The sequence below is a fragment of the Diplotaxodon limnothrissa genome, linkage group LG9 (genome assembly GCF_057381915.1).
Source record: "Diplotaxodon limnothrissa isolate DT_005_m linkage group LG9, D_limnothrissa_male_GT1.1, whole genome shotgun sequence".
Classification (NCBI taxonomy): domain Eukaryota; kingdom Metazoa; phylum Chordata; class Actinopteri; order Cichliformes; family Cichlidae; genus Diplotaxodon; species Diplotaxodon limnothrissa.
Genome location: NC_140604.1, coordinates 11,835,101 through 11,856,651, shown reverse-complemented (window position 1 = coordinate 11,856,651; position 21,551 = coordinate 11,835,101). Strand labels below are relative to the sequence as shown.

The 21,551-nt window shown below is 42.1% G+C and overlaps 1 protein-coding gene across 1 annotated transcript in view; it reads right to left on the bottom strand.

Moving 5' to 3' along the window:
* vav3a (vav guanine nucleotide exchange factor 3a) overlaps window positions 1–21,551 on the bottom strand; it is a 93,559-nt gene that overhangs the window by 39,049 nt on the left and 32,959 nt on the right. The window contains exons 3-10 of the mRNA XM_085362717.1: window positions 8,815–8,873; window positions 8,584–8,649; window positions 5,839–5,947; window positions 4,775–4,876; window positions 3,554–3,622; window positions 2,709–2,812; window positions 2,302–2,401; window positions 1,932–2,027 (exon numbers count right to left, since the gene is read on the bottom strand). Coding sequence (XP_085218843.1) covers window positions 1,932–2,027; window positions 2,302–2,401; window positions 2,709–2,812; window positions 3,554–3,622; window positions 4,775–4,876; window positions 5,839–5,947; window positions 8,584–8,649; window positions 8,815–8,873 — 705 coding nt within the window. The remainder of the gene's footprint in view (window positions 1–1,931; window positions 2,028–2,301; window positions 2,402–2,708; window positions 2,813–3,553; window positions 3,623–4,774; window positions 4,877–5,838; window positions 5,948–8,583; window positions 8,650–8,814; window positions 8,874–21,551) is intronic.

The window sequence follows — 21,551 nt, the reverse complement described above, 5'->3', positions numbered from 1 at the left end:
AGGATGCCATGCATGTCCTTCACACGGGCGCACACCCACTGTGTCCACACACACTGAGCCGCTAAGGGAGATATATGTGTCCGCTCGGCGCTGCTGAAATCCCCGGTGTCAGTCAAGCTCGACCTGGGCATTATTATCACTAGCAAGACGACAGAGGCCTATTTATCAAGGCTTGCTCCCACCTCCACGCAGCCCCCGAGATACACAGTAAGGGTGTGGTCACACTGATATCGGGGGCCCGTGCACGATGGACTCATTCAGGGAATCGTGTCGCTGCAGGTACAGCGGGAGGGGGCCCGTGATGAGCGGAGGCAGCGAAGATGAAAGAGCAAGAGATTGATGAGAAAAAAAGAGAGAAAGAAACCAGCTAAGAGAGGTACTCGGGGAGCGAGAGGAAGTGACAAGACATTAGTTGTACAGATTCTGGCTGTCACCGTGTGGGAAAGTAACTCAGCGGATGCTTTATTCGCTGCAGCTAGCTATTACCCGGCTGTTCCGAGGGGATCTCAGCCCATGTTGACACAAACAGAATCACTTTGTTCCTACAGATATTTTTGGCGCTACTTTCTTGTTGCTTTTTATGGAACCCTGTTGGAATAAGCACATTTCTGCCTGAAAAAAGGAGTAAATGAGCGCTTCGAAGTGAAAGAAGCAGCGCACGCGTCGACTTTGCTGTCATCCAGCTGCAGACGCACAGATGACTATAATATTAATTGCTTTTCTATATAAACCCTCCTCATAGATTCAACACGTGCACACACACAGCTATCATGAAGAGAGGAGAAAGCATGATGGAGACATTGTTAACTGTCACACATTTATGCATACTCTTCCCTGCAACACAACTGGTTTGTCTCTGGGATTGTGTGAAATGTGTCAAATATGTCCAAATGAAAATAATTGAAAAACTCAACAGGCCATTATATGTGGTCCATTCAAAATGTATTATAAAAGACAAGGATGGCAAGGTTTTGGATGATTAAAAAGGCCCAAATGGGGAATGTTTTCGTTTTCGGTGACACATTAGTAACTTGTCGCTGACTCTGGCCGAGCTTCCAGCGGTTCAAAATAATACTTCCCCTTTCTGTTTGTTCGTCTCGCTGCTTATTTATCTTGTTCTGTCTGCCGCTCTCCCTTTCAGTCCCTACTTCACTTTATCTATTTTCTCTCACCGCCTCCTTGATTGTCTCCATCAGATGACAATTACGTGCGGGTCGTTTGAGACTCGCAGTCATCAAGGAGCTACAGGAGCAGAGAAGAGCCCCGGAGCCTGAGCAGTGAAGGCAAAGAGGAGGGGAGCAAAAGAGAAAATGTGGTCAACACTGCCTCTGGTGGTTGCAAGGAGTAGTGTCAGGGAGTCCACTTGCTTATAAACTGATTTTATAATCGAGAAGGAAACAAACTTCTCTCTCTCTCGGTCACAGGGATGCAGCTGTAAACTCGGTGAGCTCCCTGTCACTTACAAAGACATCCACGAGAACAGTAACTGTGCAGCTGTGAAGCAGGAGCTTAGGTAGAAATAAGAGGACGCTCAATTAGACAATCCGCAATCATTTGTGAGTTATAGCATCTTTTCATGTCTTTTTTATCCCATACATTATACCACAAACTGCATCCTCGCCTTATCATTCTGCCTATTTAACAAAGTGAGTGACACAAAGCAAAGATGACACAGACATAGAAAAGTATCTTAATCTCCAGGGATACACATTTAAAATGTATTTATAGGCCAGTCCAGGTTTAAAAAATATTAACTCTGATGGTCTACAGACAGCAAGATGCTGTGTGAGGGCCTGATGTCATCTACGTGATACAAAAATAAAACATATTTTAAACACTATAAATGTTTACTGCAAAGGGTTCAAAGGTTTGTTCAAGAAAACTTGGGCTGAGATTTACAAGCGAGGATGCACTAGGACGGAGTACAGTACCTGCAGGAGGAGGTGGTACTTCAAGACTCGCTGCATAGGAACCACTAGCAGATCTCTCAGTGTGAACTTGCCATAGTTGGCTCTTTTTGAGCATTCCTGCACAAAGACAAGGATCAATAAAATACTAAATTCACTTTGAAAAAATGGTTTTATTTTACTTTCTAGAAGTAAATGCAAGCAAACTCGAGCATCACAGCTTTTTAGAGTAATTTCTGCTTCCAGCTGCAGTGTCATCACCGGCAATGTCTCAGGTAGACACTTGAGGGCGTAGTCTGACCATCCTGAGAAGCTGTGGAAGCAAACAGCTTCCACTGCAGTGCACAATAACCACTCACTCATCCTTCTTTAAGAAGAGCACAAAACTATTTACCTCTAGCTTCATGCGTACGTCTTCTCTGTTTTTGCTGATGTCATCGAGGGTGGCGATGGCTGTCTCCACATGGCTGCAGTATTTCCCATAGATCAACAACCTGGGGTAGATTTGACAAGTGAAGAAACTACAGCAGGACTGGAAAGAAGTCTAAACACAACATGTAGGACTTTAAATGTTTTCTCAGTCTTCACAGTGATGATCTTAGGTGCGATACATAGGTTCACACCTACACACTGTTTACACAACACACAGAAACCTGTCATAACACAGCATATACATAAAAGTTTGCAGCTTCTTGGATGTACAGAAAGAATTATAAGAGCTTTACAGAACTGTTAAAGGATTACATAAAACACTAAATACAATAAACTACAATGTTTTTAGATAAAGTTCCCCGTGTGCACCTCTCTTTGAAAGTGATGAAGATCTGGTAAAGGTTCTGGGCACTTCTGTGGTGGACTGAATCTTGGATTTCCAGCAGTAAACACTTGTGGACTTTAACCAGGTCCTGAACAACAACAAGAGCAAATCTTCAGTGCTGATCATTAAACTCCTGCATCTAACAATTTCTTTCCCCTAAGCTACAGATCATTCCAAGAACTCCATTAATGATCTATGACTAAGAAAATCATTAGAAATGCTCATCACAGCTCACTAAATGTTGAGGTACCGCCCTCAAATATGTCAACACACAATAAGAATCTTTGACCAAAATTCTGACTTTAACTATATTCATTTAATTTTCATGCTTCATGTTTATTGAGGTTAAAAAAAACCCTTTTTTTTTTATTGTATAGGCCTGCAGCAAAACTGATATCATGTTGCCTTTGCAAACCTACCTAAAAACTAAAGACACTGCTATTATCTTGAGGTGTTCTTGCTACTTTCTGGTCACTGTTAGCATTTCACAGTCAAACAGTGAACGTAAATCAATCAGTCAGCATATTTGATGTCAGTATGTTGGCATGTTAGCATGCAACACAAAACAATGACCTGTTTTTGGACAGTTAAGGCTCTTAAATAGTAGTAGTAGTCTCTTTGTAATGTTAATTTAATGCACATTTAAAAAAGGTTTAAAATCTTTTTTTTATTGAATTTTGCCATGTAGGTGTGAAGCTAAGCCATCATTCCTTTCATTATTTACACTTCTACATTCCTCCTATTGTGACAGTCGGTGGGGGAAAAGACCATTTAAAGGAGAATTTTGCAACCCCCTCAACAATGACCGCTTCCAAAGGCGTTGACTTACCGGAATATTCACAAACACCTTCTCCATCTCAGCTGGGGACAAGAACGTGTTGAGGGGAATCATAAAGTGCTGCAGGAGAGAAACACAGAGAGGGAATGAATGAAGACAAAGAGCCTCGTTCCTCTAGAGTAAGAGTGGGAAAGTCATTTTGCGTGAGACGCTATTATATTATAGGGCTAAGTTGCAAAGAGCTGCAGTCAGCGAAAACAAGCAGGAGCGTCTGGGTCACGACAATAATCTCATTTTCAGAGTTTGCAATTTAATGATTTCCTCTCAGAAAACTCCCACAGTGTAGTCACCTCTACATTTCAAAGGAGCGGGCGAGCACAAACTAAATTCCACCATCCACTTCATATCGAAAGTCATCTACTGAGGCGCTCCTCTGGGAAATCAGGCGAGGTCTTTTAGCAGACGTGAACGTACACAAGAGGTAGAAGACAAGTAGTCCAAGACAGTCCTGTAAAAAGTGCCGGGTAAGGTGGAACACATCCACAGGCGAGCGGCTGCTCTCAGAGCTCTCTGTTAGGGCGTTTGTTGGAAGGAGTGCTGGGATTACATTTTACTCACGGCTAATTTCAAAAATATAAATACATCCTTCACCTCGCTTCTTTCTCTGGGTGTGCGGAGTGTTACACCGCTTTTTTTTGTTTCCATTACACCCGAAAAGAGGACATTACAGTTTCACAGTTTCTCATATTGAAGGTGATAAAGAGGCCAAATTGATTTCCAGTCATCCTTCGTAAAGGGAAACAGAGCGATAATACTTCCACCTAATGAAATAAAGTTAGTTAGACTGACACCAATTTATGAAACAGTGCTGGCAACCTGGATATTAGTGAAAGATGTCCAAAAGCGCTTCATCCTATGTTCTTTCACAACAGCTTTGTGGGTAAGTACTCGTCACTCAAGCTAACTGAGACACACTCGCTCAGCAGGTTTAACAGAGAACTCTGGAGGGCCCGCAGCTTCAAACTAATTCAGTCATGTCACATTAAACCTGTGATCGGGGGCCGCTTTTTTACTTCTGAGATGTAACCAAATCACAATAACTGGCAGTTATAATTCTGATTACTTCAACGAGACGATGTTTCCAAGTATCGCCAGCGTACAAACTCAGCATGGGATGCAGATGAGATTACCTGCTTAAAATTTCAGTCAGCACGTAGCAATGTGAGGAAGCCTGGGCTGCACAATGACAACCACCAGTCAGCCAGTGTGTACCTTCTCTATAGACTCCAGGGTCTCAGTGTATTTCTCCTCTGTCTGCTTGATCTCTGTCAAGCAGCAACTCCTGATGTCAGTCTCTGCTTGCTTCTGGAACGCCTACGCACACACGCACACATTATACACTTGAATAGATACATTGATAAATAATCACTTAAATTTAAAAAATGTATATTTGAAATTTAAACAGCATTTTAAAGGCATTCAGAATCTGCTTTGGCACCAAGGTTCATCTGACTTTCTTTCAGTGCTTTTGTTCAAGTTTGCCAAGTTTCAGAAGAACTCTTTTGAAGGATATTTCAGATGGAAAGATAAAAGAAGGCCAATTTTTATTTTGTAAATTTTCAATTCCAAGTTTCATGGAAACCACAAAGCAATGAAGACCAGCTCCACATAATCAAACGTCCATTCAGAATTCAAAAAAGTTCAATTTCTCAAACTATATTTTCTCAAACAGATACCACATTCTGAGCATTTCATTTTTATTGCAATGACTAATGTTTTAAATGGTTTCCAAACAAGAACCTACAAAAAAATATGCCATCGGTGCAGGATGTGGTGTTATTTTTCCATACTGTCCCCAATGCTTTTACAAACCACACATTGCATTACATTTTGCCTGAAACTGCCCATAAAAGATTTATTGAGCTTAAAATAAGATGTGGTCAGCTGAACACTTGGAGACACAAGTAGGGAAGTGCCATCCATGTCTGATCCCATCACCTAAGACAGGGGTGGGGGAACTCCAGGCCTCAAGGACTGGTCTCCTGCAGGTTTTAGATGAGTCCTTGATCCAACACAGCTGATTTAAATTGCTACACTACGTCCTCAACATGTCTTGAAGTTTTCCAGAGGCCTGGTAATGAACTAGTCATTTGATTAGGGTGTGTTGACCCAGGGTGATATCTAAAACCTGCCCTTGAGCCCTGGAGTTCCTCACCCCTGGCCTAAGACGTCAGATATGATGGTAGCATCACTTCTTTCACCAGTCTTTCTTTGCAGTCTTTGACAACAAGAACAAAAAAACACATTTTCAAGTGAAGTTACAGAGGTGGACAAACCGGAGGAGGGACAGCTTCTGTCTTCATCAGGTCCTCGTAGATCTCGCCGCCTTCTTCGTCATCGTACACACAGTCATAAAGGTCCTCCTCATCCTCCACTCCATTCTCACTGCAGGACAAATGAAAGAATAAGGCAGTGACACTGCATTACATCACGCTGCTGTTTGATCCTGAGTGAGTGGGATGAAATGGTTTTCACTTCTCTTGACAAGCACACACGGTTCTGGTTTTACAGATGTGGATTTTAATACCACACTACAAATCTTGTTAGAAGGGGACAAAACTTAATCCCTTGCTGTGAAAGTGGCTGAGGAACACGCAGACAAGAAAAGACTTTTATGTGTGACGCCACCAGCCTGTTCTGACTGCTCACATCGGAGCCAATTACTGCAGCCTTAGCAGGTGGGCTAACATGATGTGACTCAGTGTTTGTGTGCGTCTTCTTTACTTTTCATACATTTATTTTAGAACCAAATGTTCCCAAGTTCAAAGAAACCTAAGGGGATAATTGGACGTAAACAATTAGCATGTTTTATTAGGGTAAGGAGCAGGAGGTGAGGTCAAGGATAAGAGATCTACAGCATAGGTGGTGGACCATAAAGGAAAAAAAAAATTTCTCTCTGTGGTTTGCTGCTCTGTTTCACCTAATGTATTATTGTCATGTCTAATGTATTATTGTCATGTCTAATGTATTATTGTCATGTCTTATAGTAAAGGGCAATAACTCAAACAGAGACGAGACAATGTGTCAAAATTCATTTAGGACTTGAGGGTAAAGTGGGCCTCTGTAAGCTAACAAAGGAGCTACAGAACATAAGGTTACGTTGTAACCTTGTTTCTCTGAGTGAGAGACTATTTCTCAGTCTCAATATGATAGAGAAAGACAGCTTAGCTTGACGTTATCGTAAAAAGAAGATATAGGTAGAAATAATCTAATCTACTTTAATTCATCTTTATCATAAACAAAATATGTAAATGCTAAGCTGCACTTCCTGTTTTATAAGCAGCTTTTGTGTGAGGGATTTTGTTACTTTTGTTAAGAAACAGTAGTAAGTAGTAGTAAAAAAAAAACAACTATTTTTTTCATGCTAGGTTTGGTTAATAGTCTAGTACAAAGACTGATAGCCAACAGCCTAGCATAAGGCCTCATAGCTAACAGCCTAGCATAAAGCTTCATAGCTAATAGCCAAGCTAGTCTATTTCAATTTTAGTGTTTTAGTGGGCATTACTAGATATCTAGAATACAGAGAAATAATGCCCTTAACTATTACTTTTAACTTATACTATCTCTTCAAAAATTAGTGCAGTGAATTTAAACACTTTGTTAGCCTTGCACATTAAAACAGATTAGAACAGATGAAATCTCCAGTGATGAGAGAGAAGAATTTGCTCTTAATCCTAAATGCTTTGCACATATAAAGCTTTATTTTGGTTCTAGATGGGCAACAACATTGTATGCTTGGCTAAAAAAACCCAAATGAAATGAAACCTCTTGTTGTGTGGAACGGCGTGCGCGTGTTTCTGTTGTGTCCGTTATATGGCTGCTAAACGCTGAGCAGATGGGAGAATGTGGCTCAGTTCAGTGAGATCCAGGCTGACACATCAAACCTCCCGTGCTGGCTGCTATCAAGCCACTGTTTTGCTGTCACTACTCTTAGTGTGCCGCTTCCTTCTGTAGGAGCTGTCAGCGTTAAACACGGGCCAAACCACTGTGTCACTGTAAAGGTTTCCAACAGCATTTCTGCTGTAGGATTATGGCTCTCTGCTGACTTCAATTACCATGCAAGTGCCAGTATTTCTGATCAGAAACAGACAGGAAACTGCAGTGTTATGAGCTATGAACTGGAAAAACAGAGAAGGGACAAAAAATCTGTCCATGAATTGGCATCTGACGCATTCAGTCTAAACAAAAATGCATTCAAAAATCCATATCAGATAGGCCAGAGTCAATAGTCCTACAGCTGCATTTAGAGGAAGGCCTGTGAATGGGACTGTGCCAGACATTCTGTCTGCAACGGAGGAGGATTATGTCATGTTATTATTTTGTCCCTGCTTTATTTCCAAAGGTGAAAAAAAGGTTGGTTTTAGTTGGTATCGAACACCGACCGACCTACATTGGTTGCACGCAGTATAGCTAACACCCTCTCTATGAACTTTAAAGGGTATTTTTAGACAGAAAAATCTGTCATTTAAATCTGCTAAGCTAACAGGTGTCTGCAGAGCAGGGCTTGAACAACAAATGATTAATTCACAGTCCCACACACCCCACTTGTAGCTAACTAAGGAAAAGAGCGGGGCGAGTTGATGCTGAAAATGGCTGCCTTCCAGACAACACCCAGGGAACAAATGGCAGCTTTATCCTCACAGGCGTGGAGAGTTTTAAGAGGAAGCCGAACACTAAAGTAGAGAGACTGCGGTGCAATGGGATCACAGCGGTGAGCTGTCAGACCCCAGACTGCATCTTGACATGTGAAAGGTTTAATGACTGCATCTTGTGCAGCTATGCTGACAAAAGCTGTCTGCACACATCCGGAAAGACGTGTAAACATCTGCAAAAGAGCTCAGAAACCCCTTTTTGTTGGAGTATGCTCATTTTACATTTACTCAGCGTGCCATAATGACACACACATGTGCACATAAAGACTCACAAGGTTGCTGACTTTTTAAAATGTAACATGTGTATTAGAAATCCATCTTAAAATGTTCTTAAGGATATGGCTGGAAACAAAAGGGTGGAGAGCATACTCTATGAGGTCCTCCAGGTGGTTGTAGATGTCCTCATCTTCAACACTGTCCTCTGTTGGAAAGGGCCTGAGAGGAGAAAGCAGTCCGTGTTTTAGGATTAAAATACCTCACAAGCTTCCAGTGGCAGTATAATGCATCCATTACATTAGATTTTATTGTTCACTACTAAGATCACAAGATGCAATGAAAGAAATGCATTGTTTTGTATTAAAACATTTCACTTCCACATACCTGATTCCAGTCTGTTGTACAATCACAGTGTGGGAGAGTTTAGAAAGTGTGTCCATAACCTGAAACATAAAACACGTTTCAGGACATCACAAAGGTGCATTTCTGATAACAGACACACGAGGGCAGCATTTTCAAACACTTCTGTGTTGCTCAACAAACAAACTGGGGCATATTTTACAGGAACACGTTCATATGCTGTGTTGTTTTTACATCTTCATGTGGAATTATTTTTGTACTGCGTTGCCTCCTAAAATACTCACTTTATATTTAAATCAAATAGAAAAGAAACAAGGAACAGAAAGAGAGAAGAGAAGTGTAATACACACAAAAAAATATTGCTTTGGCTCCCAGTCAACAGCTGCAGCAGTACACCAACAACAAAGCAGTGTCACATGACCTACTGTCAGTAGGTGTGATGTAAACTGTGTGTCAGCTGAGGCTGTTAGTGTGATATGTCATTTAAAGCTGCTTCCAGTGTGTTTAAACATCTCTACCTGTGTGCGTGTGTGTGTGTGTGTGTGTGTGTGTGTGTGTGTGTGTGTGTGTGTGTGTGAGACCAGATTGACTAATTACCACTGAACTCAGCTGGCTGAATGTAGATATGTTATGTGAGTCAAAACTCAACAGGGGAACTCTGTTTATTCTCCGTTTTTGAAACCTGCCAAACGGCCCACAAACCTCCTTTTTGAGGCCAAGCCTGCACTCACGCTAACACATCACAGATATAATACAGATAAATTTGCCTGGGAGCTTTCTGAGATCAATACTGATCACACGGCTCCCTTCCCCCCTCCTGAAAACAGAGGCACTAGTGCTGCGCGATACTGCAGATTTCGGTATCAGTCCGATACCAAGTAAACATAGGGCCAGTACTGCCGATACAATACCGGTACTTTTACTCTATCAAGGCAGTTCATGTAGGGTAGAGCAGTGTGGTATGACTTATGTGATGAATCATCACTGATTTTCAAAATTTGATCTAATTTTAATGGACACCGAATCACTGTGATTTTTTTTCCACAATTACTTTACACAAAAAAAACACATCTTTCAGCTACATCAGCTTTTCGTGTCTGGGGTTTTGGGGACCTGGAATATAAATGTGGGCGTCTCTACGGCACTTTGGCTCAACTTCTGTTGTTTAAATGTGCTATAGTCTATAAATAAAATAAATGTGACAGTCAACACATTTTTCATAGTGCATGTTTGAGGTATATTTTTTGATTTCCCAAAAATTAGTTTAACATAAATCAGCAGGCTACAGAGTGAACTTGGAGGACAGAAACAATGAATCCATCTCATCACGCTAGTATCGATCTGAGACCGATACCAGCGTCAGTATCAATACTATCGATATCTGGATCGATCGGCCCACCTCTAAGAGGCACACAGAGAGGACAGACAGAGAGTGTGACATATGTGCAGAACTGTGGGTTGTTTTTAATACCAGTATCAGCTGGAAAGGATGTCTGATAGATGAGTCGTCTGCTGCTTATCATTTTCACGTGATGATGGAAATCTTGTGAAATCCTGATGCGTCACGAGCAGCAACACATTGAGAATGCGCAAAATAAAGAGTGGGAGGATGCAAAGGAGGCATTTCAAATCAAACCAGTAGTACTGAAGTAGCTGCCCAGTGAAGGACTGGGGTCTTTATGTGTGTGTCAGGGGGGATTAAATGGCTTGTTGGGCTACTTGGTGCTTCTAAATCCCTCACACCCTAAACATGCGTGTAGAATGTGCTATTGTTGTTGTTTACAAGTACACCTGCAAGCCACCTCAACCTTCACAAATAAGCTATGACAGCTTGACAGACAAAATCCAGGCAAAACACAAAAAGAAAAAAAGAGTATGTCAAGCACCGCGCAGCTATTTAAGATCACTGCTCTGAGGGCACTGACACATGTTTTTGTCAGACGCTCTTTTATTTGGTTTGGACAGGTAGAACACTAATAAAACTAATTTAGTGGCAAAATCCAAACACACACACACACTGGATGTAGAGTTGTCACACAGAAGACGCAAGTCCTGAAGCAGGTACGTGAAGGTTAGACAATAATTAGCCCTTTATCAAGCAAAGAAGGATGATAATAAGGATTCAGACTTTAGACAGCACTAATGCTTTAATGCAGTCTAGGCAGTGCTCTTGCTTGTTTTATGAATACAGAAATGGGCATGCATGTTGGTATTGCGATCTAAACAGAGCCGCGAATGAGATAATAAAGAGCTGGCGACATGCGTACAGTTATTAGACAAAGCTGATGTAGCGCTCTCTCTTTCTCTCTAATAATGAATGAAGGGCTTGACATCCGGAGAGCGTGTTGGCAGGTACAACATGTTCAAATGCTGCGACTCGGCCCCGAGCTTCTGGAGGCCCTCCAGCTGTAGCTGGCAGGCGATTTTAGGGGACGAGTTCTGCGAAGCGCTGTGCTGTTTTGGCTCCGCTGACTACATGAGTCACACGCAACTAAACTGACCATCTGCACAAGACTTTTGGAAGGCTCGCCAGCATTACATCCATCTGCAGTCGCGCCGCTAATAATAGAAATGTCAGGAAAATGTCCATAAATGAAATGGGACTTTTTACAAGACGGCATGATTTTGGTGCAAAACTTAATTGGTCAGCAAAGTAAAGATGTTATGTAAGACTGTAACACACATCGAAATCCTACGTGAAAGCAGCATCTACTGTAAGAACTCAAAGTTAAAAACACACACACACACAGAAGATCAAGCGTTAGATTTGGTGTCCAGAGGTCACGGGCTCAGCAGCAGACACGTACTGTACTGCAGCAGCAGATGATGAAGGCTCACACAGCGACGCCACTGGTTGGATTGTAATGACACGAGTGCCATGTTTGCTCTATTTAGAGGAAGATCAATAGTAACCCATATATCTGTCCTGGAGATCAATCGGAGCCTATTTCTGATCTCCATCGACGGCCTCTTCTTTGTTTATCCTCGCTCATCCTTTCCTTCCTCTCGTGGCGGAGAGCAGATCAAGCAAATGGTTGATGCATTGTGAACGTATAACATGTCAACAGCTTTATTGGTTTCACACACAGCCCAGCACGCTGTCCCAGTTTCCTGCTCTCTGCTTTTACTCCTCCTTTCTGTTTCTCCTTTTCTTTATTTCTAAATCACCGATTGCCAGCTAAAAATAGGCACCACTGTGGAACACATGAAGCTCATCATATTACATGCTTTGCATATAGACTTCCATCTACACGATCAGCTGTCTGGCAAACTCCACATTTAAGATTTTTCTTGTGTAAAACAAACCAGAGGTGTAACACTTGAGGGGCCAGTTTAAACCACACCAAACAAACAGGTGTGAAAGCATCTTGCAGCGTGTTGGCGTCGGCTGCATTCTTCTCTCGCTGCTGTAGCAGTTATTTCAACGATTGCGACGCTCGCTGTCTTGAAGCCGCCTGTGTTTGGAACAGCTTGGGTTTGCTCTCTGCACAAAGACTGTGTCTAAGAGGATGAGTTTGAGGGTGTTAAAGTGAAGGATGCTCTGTGTGTGAGTCGCTGCAGCAGAGGAGAAACTTAAAGCTCCGATTTATCTTTTGGCCCAAACAAAAAAACTAACTAGCTCTGCTAAAACATGCAAAACAATATTATAAAGTTCTGTTAGTCTCATCTACAAATGTCTTTTTTTCATATCAATCGGTCGCTTTGTTTGCTTTTTCTCCACTGCCTCTGTCAGAGGCCGCGCTTGATGAAACTTTAATGAAAGCAAGAAACTTTCAGTACGTCCAAAAAAAAATCTTGTTTGTATTTTCAGCAAGAAAAACCAAAAAGCTCTTCCAGTTCAACTGCTTTTCCCATCAAACATTTACTGTTAAAGTGGAACAATGTAGAAGAAAAAGCCATCAAACGGCACCACAGAGAGAGTGAACACGATGCACTCTGGTTTATATCGGGTGTAGGTGTAAGTGAGACATGGGGGGTGGAGTACACGTGTTACTTAGACTAATTGATCTCAGTTTGCTTCTTGTGTTTTGTGACTGTGCTGTTGGGCGTGAGATTTATTATTGTTATTTGTGTCTACACACACACACACACGTGGATGTGGGTGTATGCTTGTTTGGGAGTACATCCAGTTGACGGATGCAGCTGGTGCATAAAATCTAATCCAGATATAAAGGGGAGAATAAAAACCTGATTGGCACAGAAAGAGAGAGCGAGAGCGTGTTTGACAATCAGTGCCACGGCTCATTAAGGCCCATAATACATCATTAGTGTGTTTGGATATACAGATGTATAGCTGATTGGAATGCAGCACACGTCGGCCATTTCCCTGTGTTTTGCTGCCTGCGTCATTTAGACAGCCATTCTCTGCATCAAGCTAACACTGCTTTCCATTATTTCTATGGCAAAAACAACTTCTTTTAAATGACAACAAGAGGCAGTCTCAGAAACCTCAGAGACTGCAGAGTTCCTCCTCTTCAGCTCTTTGAGACGGCTTCTGAGTCAAACCGCAGGGACTTTCAGGTTTAATCAAGTGTCAGACTCAAGGACTTAAAAATGAACCAGGGAACCAGTTTAGCTCAAAAGTTCAAAAAATCAGATCTCTTAAATAACTGCAGGTTTGACAGTGGTCACTAGAGACTGGCTCCAAAAGCGAGTCAGTCCCCGCACACTCCTGACTTCATAACATTAAAAACATGGACATAGCTGCCGTGATGTCACTAACAGGTTTCTAAGGTGCTATTTTGATGAGCAGTGGGTGTGGCCAGAAGGGGGCGTGAAACAGCGAGCTCACTATTAAAAGACTTGTGGTTGACAAGTTGTTAGCCGTTAGCACATTATTAGATCATCTTCCAATTTGAAACACAGCATGGACGTTACTCAGTGTGACCCGACATGAGTGACTGAGCCCATAAACTCATTAGGTCGAGACAGGAAGCGGTTTTCTCACTGACGTCCACAGGACTGGAAGTGTTTTTGCAAACACAGCTATCGCCACCTGGTGGCCTTCAGATGCTACATCCACATTTTATACCATTGATGATCACAAAACACATTTACAGAATAGGTATAAAGTAACTTTTTAAAAATCTTTTTATCTTTACTAAACCTCTCCCGGTGTTTTATTGTGCCAAACACATTTGTTTTTCCAAGAGGAGCACTATAGACTAGGCTCAACTCAACAGAGCTTTTTTTTATCTCATCCACCTTCATACTGGACTCGAGGACATGGCCACTTTGACTGACAGAGGTCGATCAAGTTACTTAGCACTTAGCGTGTATCTCTGTGCGTGTGTGTAATGTACCTATGTGGTAGCTTTTAAACCAGCTTGCTTGCATTTCTCTCTCGTTTCTCCCTATGCTCGCATATTAGTTATTTCCATCTATCGTGAAAATGTCCCACAGCCTAGCCAAGTAAAAACAGCTTTGGTTTCTATCTATTCCAATTAATAACAGATGTGCTGATAACTGGAAACAAGCAGGGATTTTCCTTACCAAAACAAGATTTTGAAAGTGCTATTAATAACTAATTAACTAATTATCTGTAAGTTTGAGGGCTGTTTGATGCTCAAGAACTTGTATTCCAGCATGAAATTAGTGTGATAGCTGACAGCTAATTTAACATCGCAGCTTCACTCCATGTCTTAATTTGAGCTCATCAGTCTCTGTGTAATCCTAGAGCAAATATTCACAACAAACAACAAGCGTCTGAGTTTTGCCTTCATTTCTTTTTCTCAGCAGAGTAAGGTTAGAAGTAAGGTCATCCTCACTGTCCAGGTAAATCACATCAACCTCCACGGACCGCAGCCCCTCAGGACACACACACACAGTCGCTCACACATGTAGTCCCAGCCTCACAAGCAGATCCTTCACTCACACACATGCTTGTCTTCAGCCTCTCTGAATGGTTGACATTCACATCAGTGGGGGAGCGTTTTTCACATGTGATCACACATTTGCATGGTTTTCACACAACGTGAAAAAACACAAAACAAGTGATGTTCCCAAATACACACATCTGATCTGCCAAATCCTCACTTTTCTGGCAGATTATTTAACTCCAGCTGAGCTTCACAGTGCCTGAATCAGCAGGCTGCTCACAACTGGCCAGCAGTAAGCAGACGCGCCAGCACATACATGCACATAGAGAGCGCCGTGAAATCAAGGAAGACCTCATAAGTGAACATGACGTGGTGGAAGACTGAAACACCTTGGCTTTCTTCTTTAGGGAATACCTGCCATGCAGTGAAACCCCTGTGCACATCTAAAACCTGGGCTCTGTCATAAATTTTATGTTTTTGTACATAAATATAACTAATAAAGGTTTTTGCTCATTTAGAATCAATATTGCCAATATTGCTCATGTCTTTCATCTTGTTAACGATTCACATCTCTGTATATGAATGCTAGTTCAATGTCGTTTCTTTGGACAGTCTTTAGCATTTTATCCAGTCTGATGTCTTGAGAGCAAGCACCAGTTTTTTCAGGCTTCTAGTAGAGCAAGCAGAAATCTTTGCATCTGTCATTGTTTATTCGTGCAAATTATTTTAAAAGCTAACAAAAAGCTAAATGTTTGTCAGATATGTTCACATCCCGTTTCCCTTTAGCTCTAAAGACACTTTACCTGCATGCATCCAAAGCCTGTTCAAAGGTGTTCGGTGAATACAAACCTGACTACAAACTGACCACAAAAAACTGAAAACTTTCATACATATTTCAGGATGTCAGCGGGGCAGCTTGAGTTCTTGCTGGCAGAGCTGGGACCACATCTGCGCGGGCAGAGGAATCATTTCAGAGATCTGATTGACCAGGAGCGGCGTCTAGCTGTGCGCCTGAGGTAAAATAGTTTTATTTTACTATTTCCACATCATTAGATATTCAGTACTGCTCTGTGTTTTGAGACACAGCAAACTTATTGCCAAATGCAGCATTTGATTGGTCAGATTGGATGTTCGGAAAAAGCACCAAAAAGTTCCAAAAAGTAAAAAAAAAAAAAGTGTGAACAGCTGCATTAAAAAGCAGCAAACCTGGGCGCCAGCTTAGCTCAATGCGTTGAGCGGGTGATCACATGCCAAAGGGCTGAGAGCAGCCAGGCCGGGTTCGAGTCCAATCTGCGTCCTTCGCCGCGTGTCTTCTGTCTTTGCCCCTGCTTTCCTGTCCTCTCTTCATTGTGTCTATCCGGTTGTTCAGTCTGACGTCACTAGCCGTGTCTGGGTCTAAACTCCGCTGCAGGTCCATATATCAAACGATCACTGTGGCATTACTGAGAGTTGAAAAACTGTCTAAAGTCTTTCATCTTTAATAAAATGATCAGCGTTCTGCTCTACCAGGTGTAACAATTGAGTTTAGCATCCAGGCATCCATGAAAACGGAATTTATGACATTTAACGGAGTTAGAAGTTAGCAGGGAGTTAGCTCGCTAGCTTCTATCTAAATACAATATAGCATGTCCTGACTGCGGGGTTTTGGAAACAAATTAAAACATACAGCTTTCTTATCACTTCCAGCATAAATGAAGACAGAAAACTAAACAGCAGTAACGTTTGTAGGGTTACTGAAGTTTGGCTAGCTGGGCCCTGTTTCAGGAAGCCGGTTTGGAAAACTCAGAGTGAAAAACGACACTCACGGTTGAGTAACCCCGAACTGTCCAACTCGGAATATTCCGTTTCAGAAAGGCTGATAACAATTAGTTCAGTCAACGCGGAGTTGCTTTAACCCCAAGTGAAGCGCGCGGACGAGGATACATAAAGCCCTGATAAGCGGAGCACAGATTAAGCGAGTCACCATGGAGACGGAGGGAAAGAAGGCGCGGTCAATGTATTTCACAGCGCTTGAGGCCGAAATTCTGATGGCAGCATATGCCGATAACATGCAAATTCCGCGGAAAAAAGTAACACAGCCACAGCTGCAAAAGCATGCATGGCAAAACATAGCCGACAGAGTCAATGCGTGAGTGTTAATTTAAACATTGATCGAGGGATTTCCACCCATTTAACACGTTATTTTGTCATATGTTATTTTATTTGTTATTTTATACATTTTATTTTGTGATGTGATGTGAGCGCAGGTGCAACCCAACAGGCCCCAAACGTGCCTGGCAGCAAGTAAAAATGAAATATAAAAATATAGTCCAAACAGGTGAGGTGTAATTGTATTATGAGCCATAGTGCTTGGTCTGTTTGTCCGATGTAAATCAATTGCAGTTAGAGGCTACATTAGTTTTCTTTCTGTAAGCACTTATTGAAATTATCTGAGCACATTACAAGTACATATTTGCTTACTCTGTATGCTCAAATGTGGCCCGTTATAGCCAACAGAAAAAAAGCGGAGGCCCGAAAAACAGGTGGGGGTCCTCCACCACCACCACTCACAGAGGCTGAGCAGTTGGCCCTCAGCCAAAACAGTGGGCGCCCTGTGGCCGAAGGCATCTCTGCGGGGACATCCTCTGAGTCAATAACCCCGCAAGACACAAGTGCCTACATAGGGGGTAAATTCAAAATAATACATGATGTGCGTACATCCTTTCTTCACAGTCACCTTTGCAGTGCGACACATTCATTTGATAAACTCTTTACCATAATGGATTATTTTGTAGTGAAGTTATGTTCCTACTGATTTTGCCTTCCCTCAGTCTTGGTTGTCTTTGAGAGCATAATGACAATGAAGTGTAAGGTGATTGGTATGTTTGTTAATTGCCATTTGGTCCCTTGTAAGTTATAAGTGACCTGTATAAACCTCATATTCTATCAGTTGATGGTGATGGTGTACTGCATCTGGTGCAGCCTCCTGTTGAGCCAGACCAACATGCAGTTGTGAGTAATACTCCACAGATTATATGAGTTTACAGTAGAACAGCAATGTTGTTTATTTCTTTACTACAGGAAAATAATGAAGAAACATTGACAGCTGTTACAGAGGAGGAAGCAACAGAGACACTTTATGAGGTTTACATCTTTTAATACTTTGTGTACAGGAAATACAGGCGACCAATAAAGCCAGTTGAACAAAAAATCTGTTTATTCTTCTTTCAACATGTTGAGGTGATGGGTCAAAAGAAATGATTGTGACATATGGTGTCTCTGACTGCTCTTCCATCTTGTATGTCCGTGGGAGGGTCAGGATGTTCATGGTTTGGATCACTGCTGATGTTTGGTTCAGAAGGACAGTGTTCTCCTCTAATTGTGGCAATGTTGTGAAGAATCACACATGCCACAATAATGTCACATGCCCTTTCTGGGGTGACCCTGAGTCTTTGCAGGCACTGGAACCGGGCCTTAAGCATTCCGATAGTCATTTCAATTCTGGCTCTTGTCCTGCAATTAGCCAGATTATATTGCTGCTGTGGGCCCGGTTCAGGGTCAGGGTAAGGGGTAAGCAAATAGGGTAAACATGGATACCCCCTATCACCAAGCAAGTAGCCAGTGAACTCTCCTAAGACAGAAGGGTACACTTCAGTTCAAATGTCCCTGAAGCAATTGGTCTTTATATATTTTAAAGTATTCTCAACTCACCATGTCCAAATTTTGTGCTCAGTGTACATTCACGGAATATTTGTGAGTCATGGACAGAGCCTGGCCGCTTGGCTTCCACATTTGTGATAATGTTGGCAGCATCACATATGATCTTCACAGTGCAGAGAACACAAATTAGCATCCATTACTATAATGAAATAATTTGTTAGTTTGACATGCTACAGGGAACTATGTACCTGTACATTAATGCTGTGGAAAGACTTCCTGTTCACATAGTCTCCTTCATTTACTGAAGGAGCAATGATTGGAATGTGAGTGCCATCTGTACAGCCAATCACGCCTGGGAACCCTGAAAATAAATGTGCAATTTAAGTAGTAGTCCAAGTATCACCACATCATACATTAAGTTTTGGTCATCCTGATACCTGCAATTTTGTGGCATCCCTCTTTGATAAATCTTGTGGGTCTATGACCGGGGAACACCACAGACGAGTACAGGAGACGTTTCAGTGCAACTGTAACATTCCTGACTGCCCGACAGACGGTAGCCTTGGAAACGTGCTCAGCGTCACCAATATTATACAGAAAGCTCCCGTTTGCAAGAAACCGAAGTGCAATACAAATAATATGCAATGAACTGAGAGCATGTCCGCGATGTGTCACATGCGTAATATATGGCCTGAGGATGTTATCCAAATAAATTATAGATTGTGCTGAGAAACGGTAACGTTCGCACAGAAAATCATCAGGAAATGATAAAATGTCCAAACGCGCTCTGATCACTCTCTCCCGGCGGAGAGCTCTGCGGAGAATTTGGGCTTCACGATCTACTGGCTCTTCAAGGAAGTGGCACGCCATGTCCGACACTTCCTACTGTCAGGTTTCCGACAAAGGGGCGGAGACAGTCAGGGTTAGTTGTGGTAAACCTGTTAGGGGGCAGGTTAGCTTCACGGAGTGTGTCGTCATAGTGACTCACTCAGGCTGCAGCTGAACTCGCTTTGTGAAACCGAAAACCCAGAGTTTTCGTTAACTCAGGGTATACTTACTCAGTTTTTCCACTAAACCGGCTTCCTGAAACAGGGCCCTGGTATATAATGATGTGCTACGTGACCGCTAGCGACATAGCTATGTTAGCATAATATAAACAAGCTAACTTTTTTTCCACTCGATAAAAGTTAACGTGAGTTTTCTCGGTGGTCAGAAACAAATGTAATCGCATGGCAGGATGCTGTAAAAGGACCAAACTTCAGCCAGGAGAACAACTGAGATAATTCATCTACAATACAAAGTTAGTCATTCATATACTGCTGCATGGGCTGGGCTGTAGTTACATCCTAAGGTTTTAAAAACTGAGCTTAAATAAATGATTAGCGGTAATAAAAGCCGAGGGAGGTCAACAGGGATCACTGACTGTTTTAGGAGCTTTTTGAGATCAAATAGAAGAAAATACATAGCATTAAACATGTTAACAACATAAAAGCCATATTAAACGCAGACTACTTTAGACCCGGAAGTAGGATTCGTCGCGTCATCACTGAACAACCGGATTGAATGAAGTTGAAAAAGGCCAAAAAAGAACAGGCGAGTCTAAAAAATGCTTTTAACATTCAGATAATTCGTGCAGATTTTACAGGTCAACTGTGTCGAGGTCTTAAGGTTGTCCTTGCTGTCCTTGAGCAGCGAAACTGTGGTACATTTTGATATTTTATGGCTACATTTCCACTCTATTTTTTTAATCCACTTTTATGCTCAACAAAAGTGTTTACACAAAAGATTCTCAGCAGTCCTTGCAGGCTAAGATCCTACATACAGAGATGAATCCTTCATGGAGGACCCCCCACTCGAAGTTAGTACGACACAAGCCAGAGCTTCTTGCTATTGTGTTCACTGCTGGTATTATCATTGACTTCATTGCAGCAGCCGTGCTAAAGACATAACCTCATCTCTTCCACCCACTCCTGAGCCAATCTGCAGCACAATCTCCATTGTTTCATCACGTTGACATGACAATATCAGTCCCTCGCTGCTGAAATACTATCTCGCAGTTAACTGGGGATGAAATGAAGCAAACGAGGGGAAAACAATCCCCCCAAAGCCTCTTTGAGGGGAAAATACAAACTGGTTTTAGTAGTGCTTTTCTTTAAGTGAAGCTACAAGGACAGTGTTTAAAGGCTGCACATTTCAGCTCCTAGTTGGGATCATTTGGCGAGCAGAGACTTGAAAGACTGCCAGAAACCATAACAAAGTGTAAGAGCAAGCTCGAGTGGGATGTCTGTGCTGAAAACGACGTCCTAAGGCGGTCAGTGAAAATCCATATGGACATTCCTCTGCAATTTTTTTTTTTTGAGAGCCTTTGATCCTGCAGCGTCCTTCAAAGAGCTTCAGCATGCGCCTCAGTTTTAGTCTGCCCCGTCTCACCCCACAGGATATTATGAACCCAAACGGGGGATGTGAGTGAGTGCTGTGAAAATGGAATCACAGGCAAATTAATTAGAAAACAAGTTTGAGATCTGTTTGGGTCAGGACTGGGACACAAACACGTCCTCGAATGTCTGCTGCTTTTATGTAGGCTGACAAACTGCAGAAGCACGACGGGAGCGCTGATGAATGACAACAGCAACGATCGTTACTCGCTAAAGATTCTCCACAGCTGGCAGACTAACAAAGAAACATGTAAACCGCTTTATATAAAATAGCTGGGTTGTTTTTTAACAGCATTGGCCAAATTGACTTGAATTTAAAACTCAAACTTTTATTCGCTTTTACTTCAGTCGTTTAATTGGGGGCTGAATCCACCGGGGACACCAGGAGAATGTAATTAAGAGCTGGAAGGTCAGAAAAGTCGACAGATCTGTGGTGCACCAGAGAGCCGAGTCTTAGGAGCCACTCAGAAGAGGAAACTGTCGCCCAGTTCAGAGAAGAAACATAGAGCCGGGAGCTTCAGAAGACACATCCTTCGCTCTGCTTTTTTCTTGATTTACAGCCGCTCTGAATGTAGGTAAACAAAGACTGAATCAGGGTTATCAATCTTGTTGCACTTCGCAGAGCTATTCATCGTGCTAGTTTACATGTCAGGTATTTTACGACCTCTTTTCGTCATCGCCGGATTATACTGTCGACTGTCGAGCGGCATGAGCTAAATCCTCAATGAAATGTTACCATAAATCCAAATCTCGGTGGTATAAAGTAATAACGCCTTTCATATTGGCTCCAGACAATAAAAGCAAAGTAAATGCAGACTTTCCTCATGTCAGGCCAGAAGCGTATATTAATATACCACCTTTTATTGGT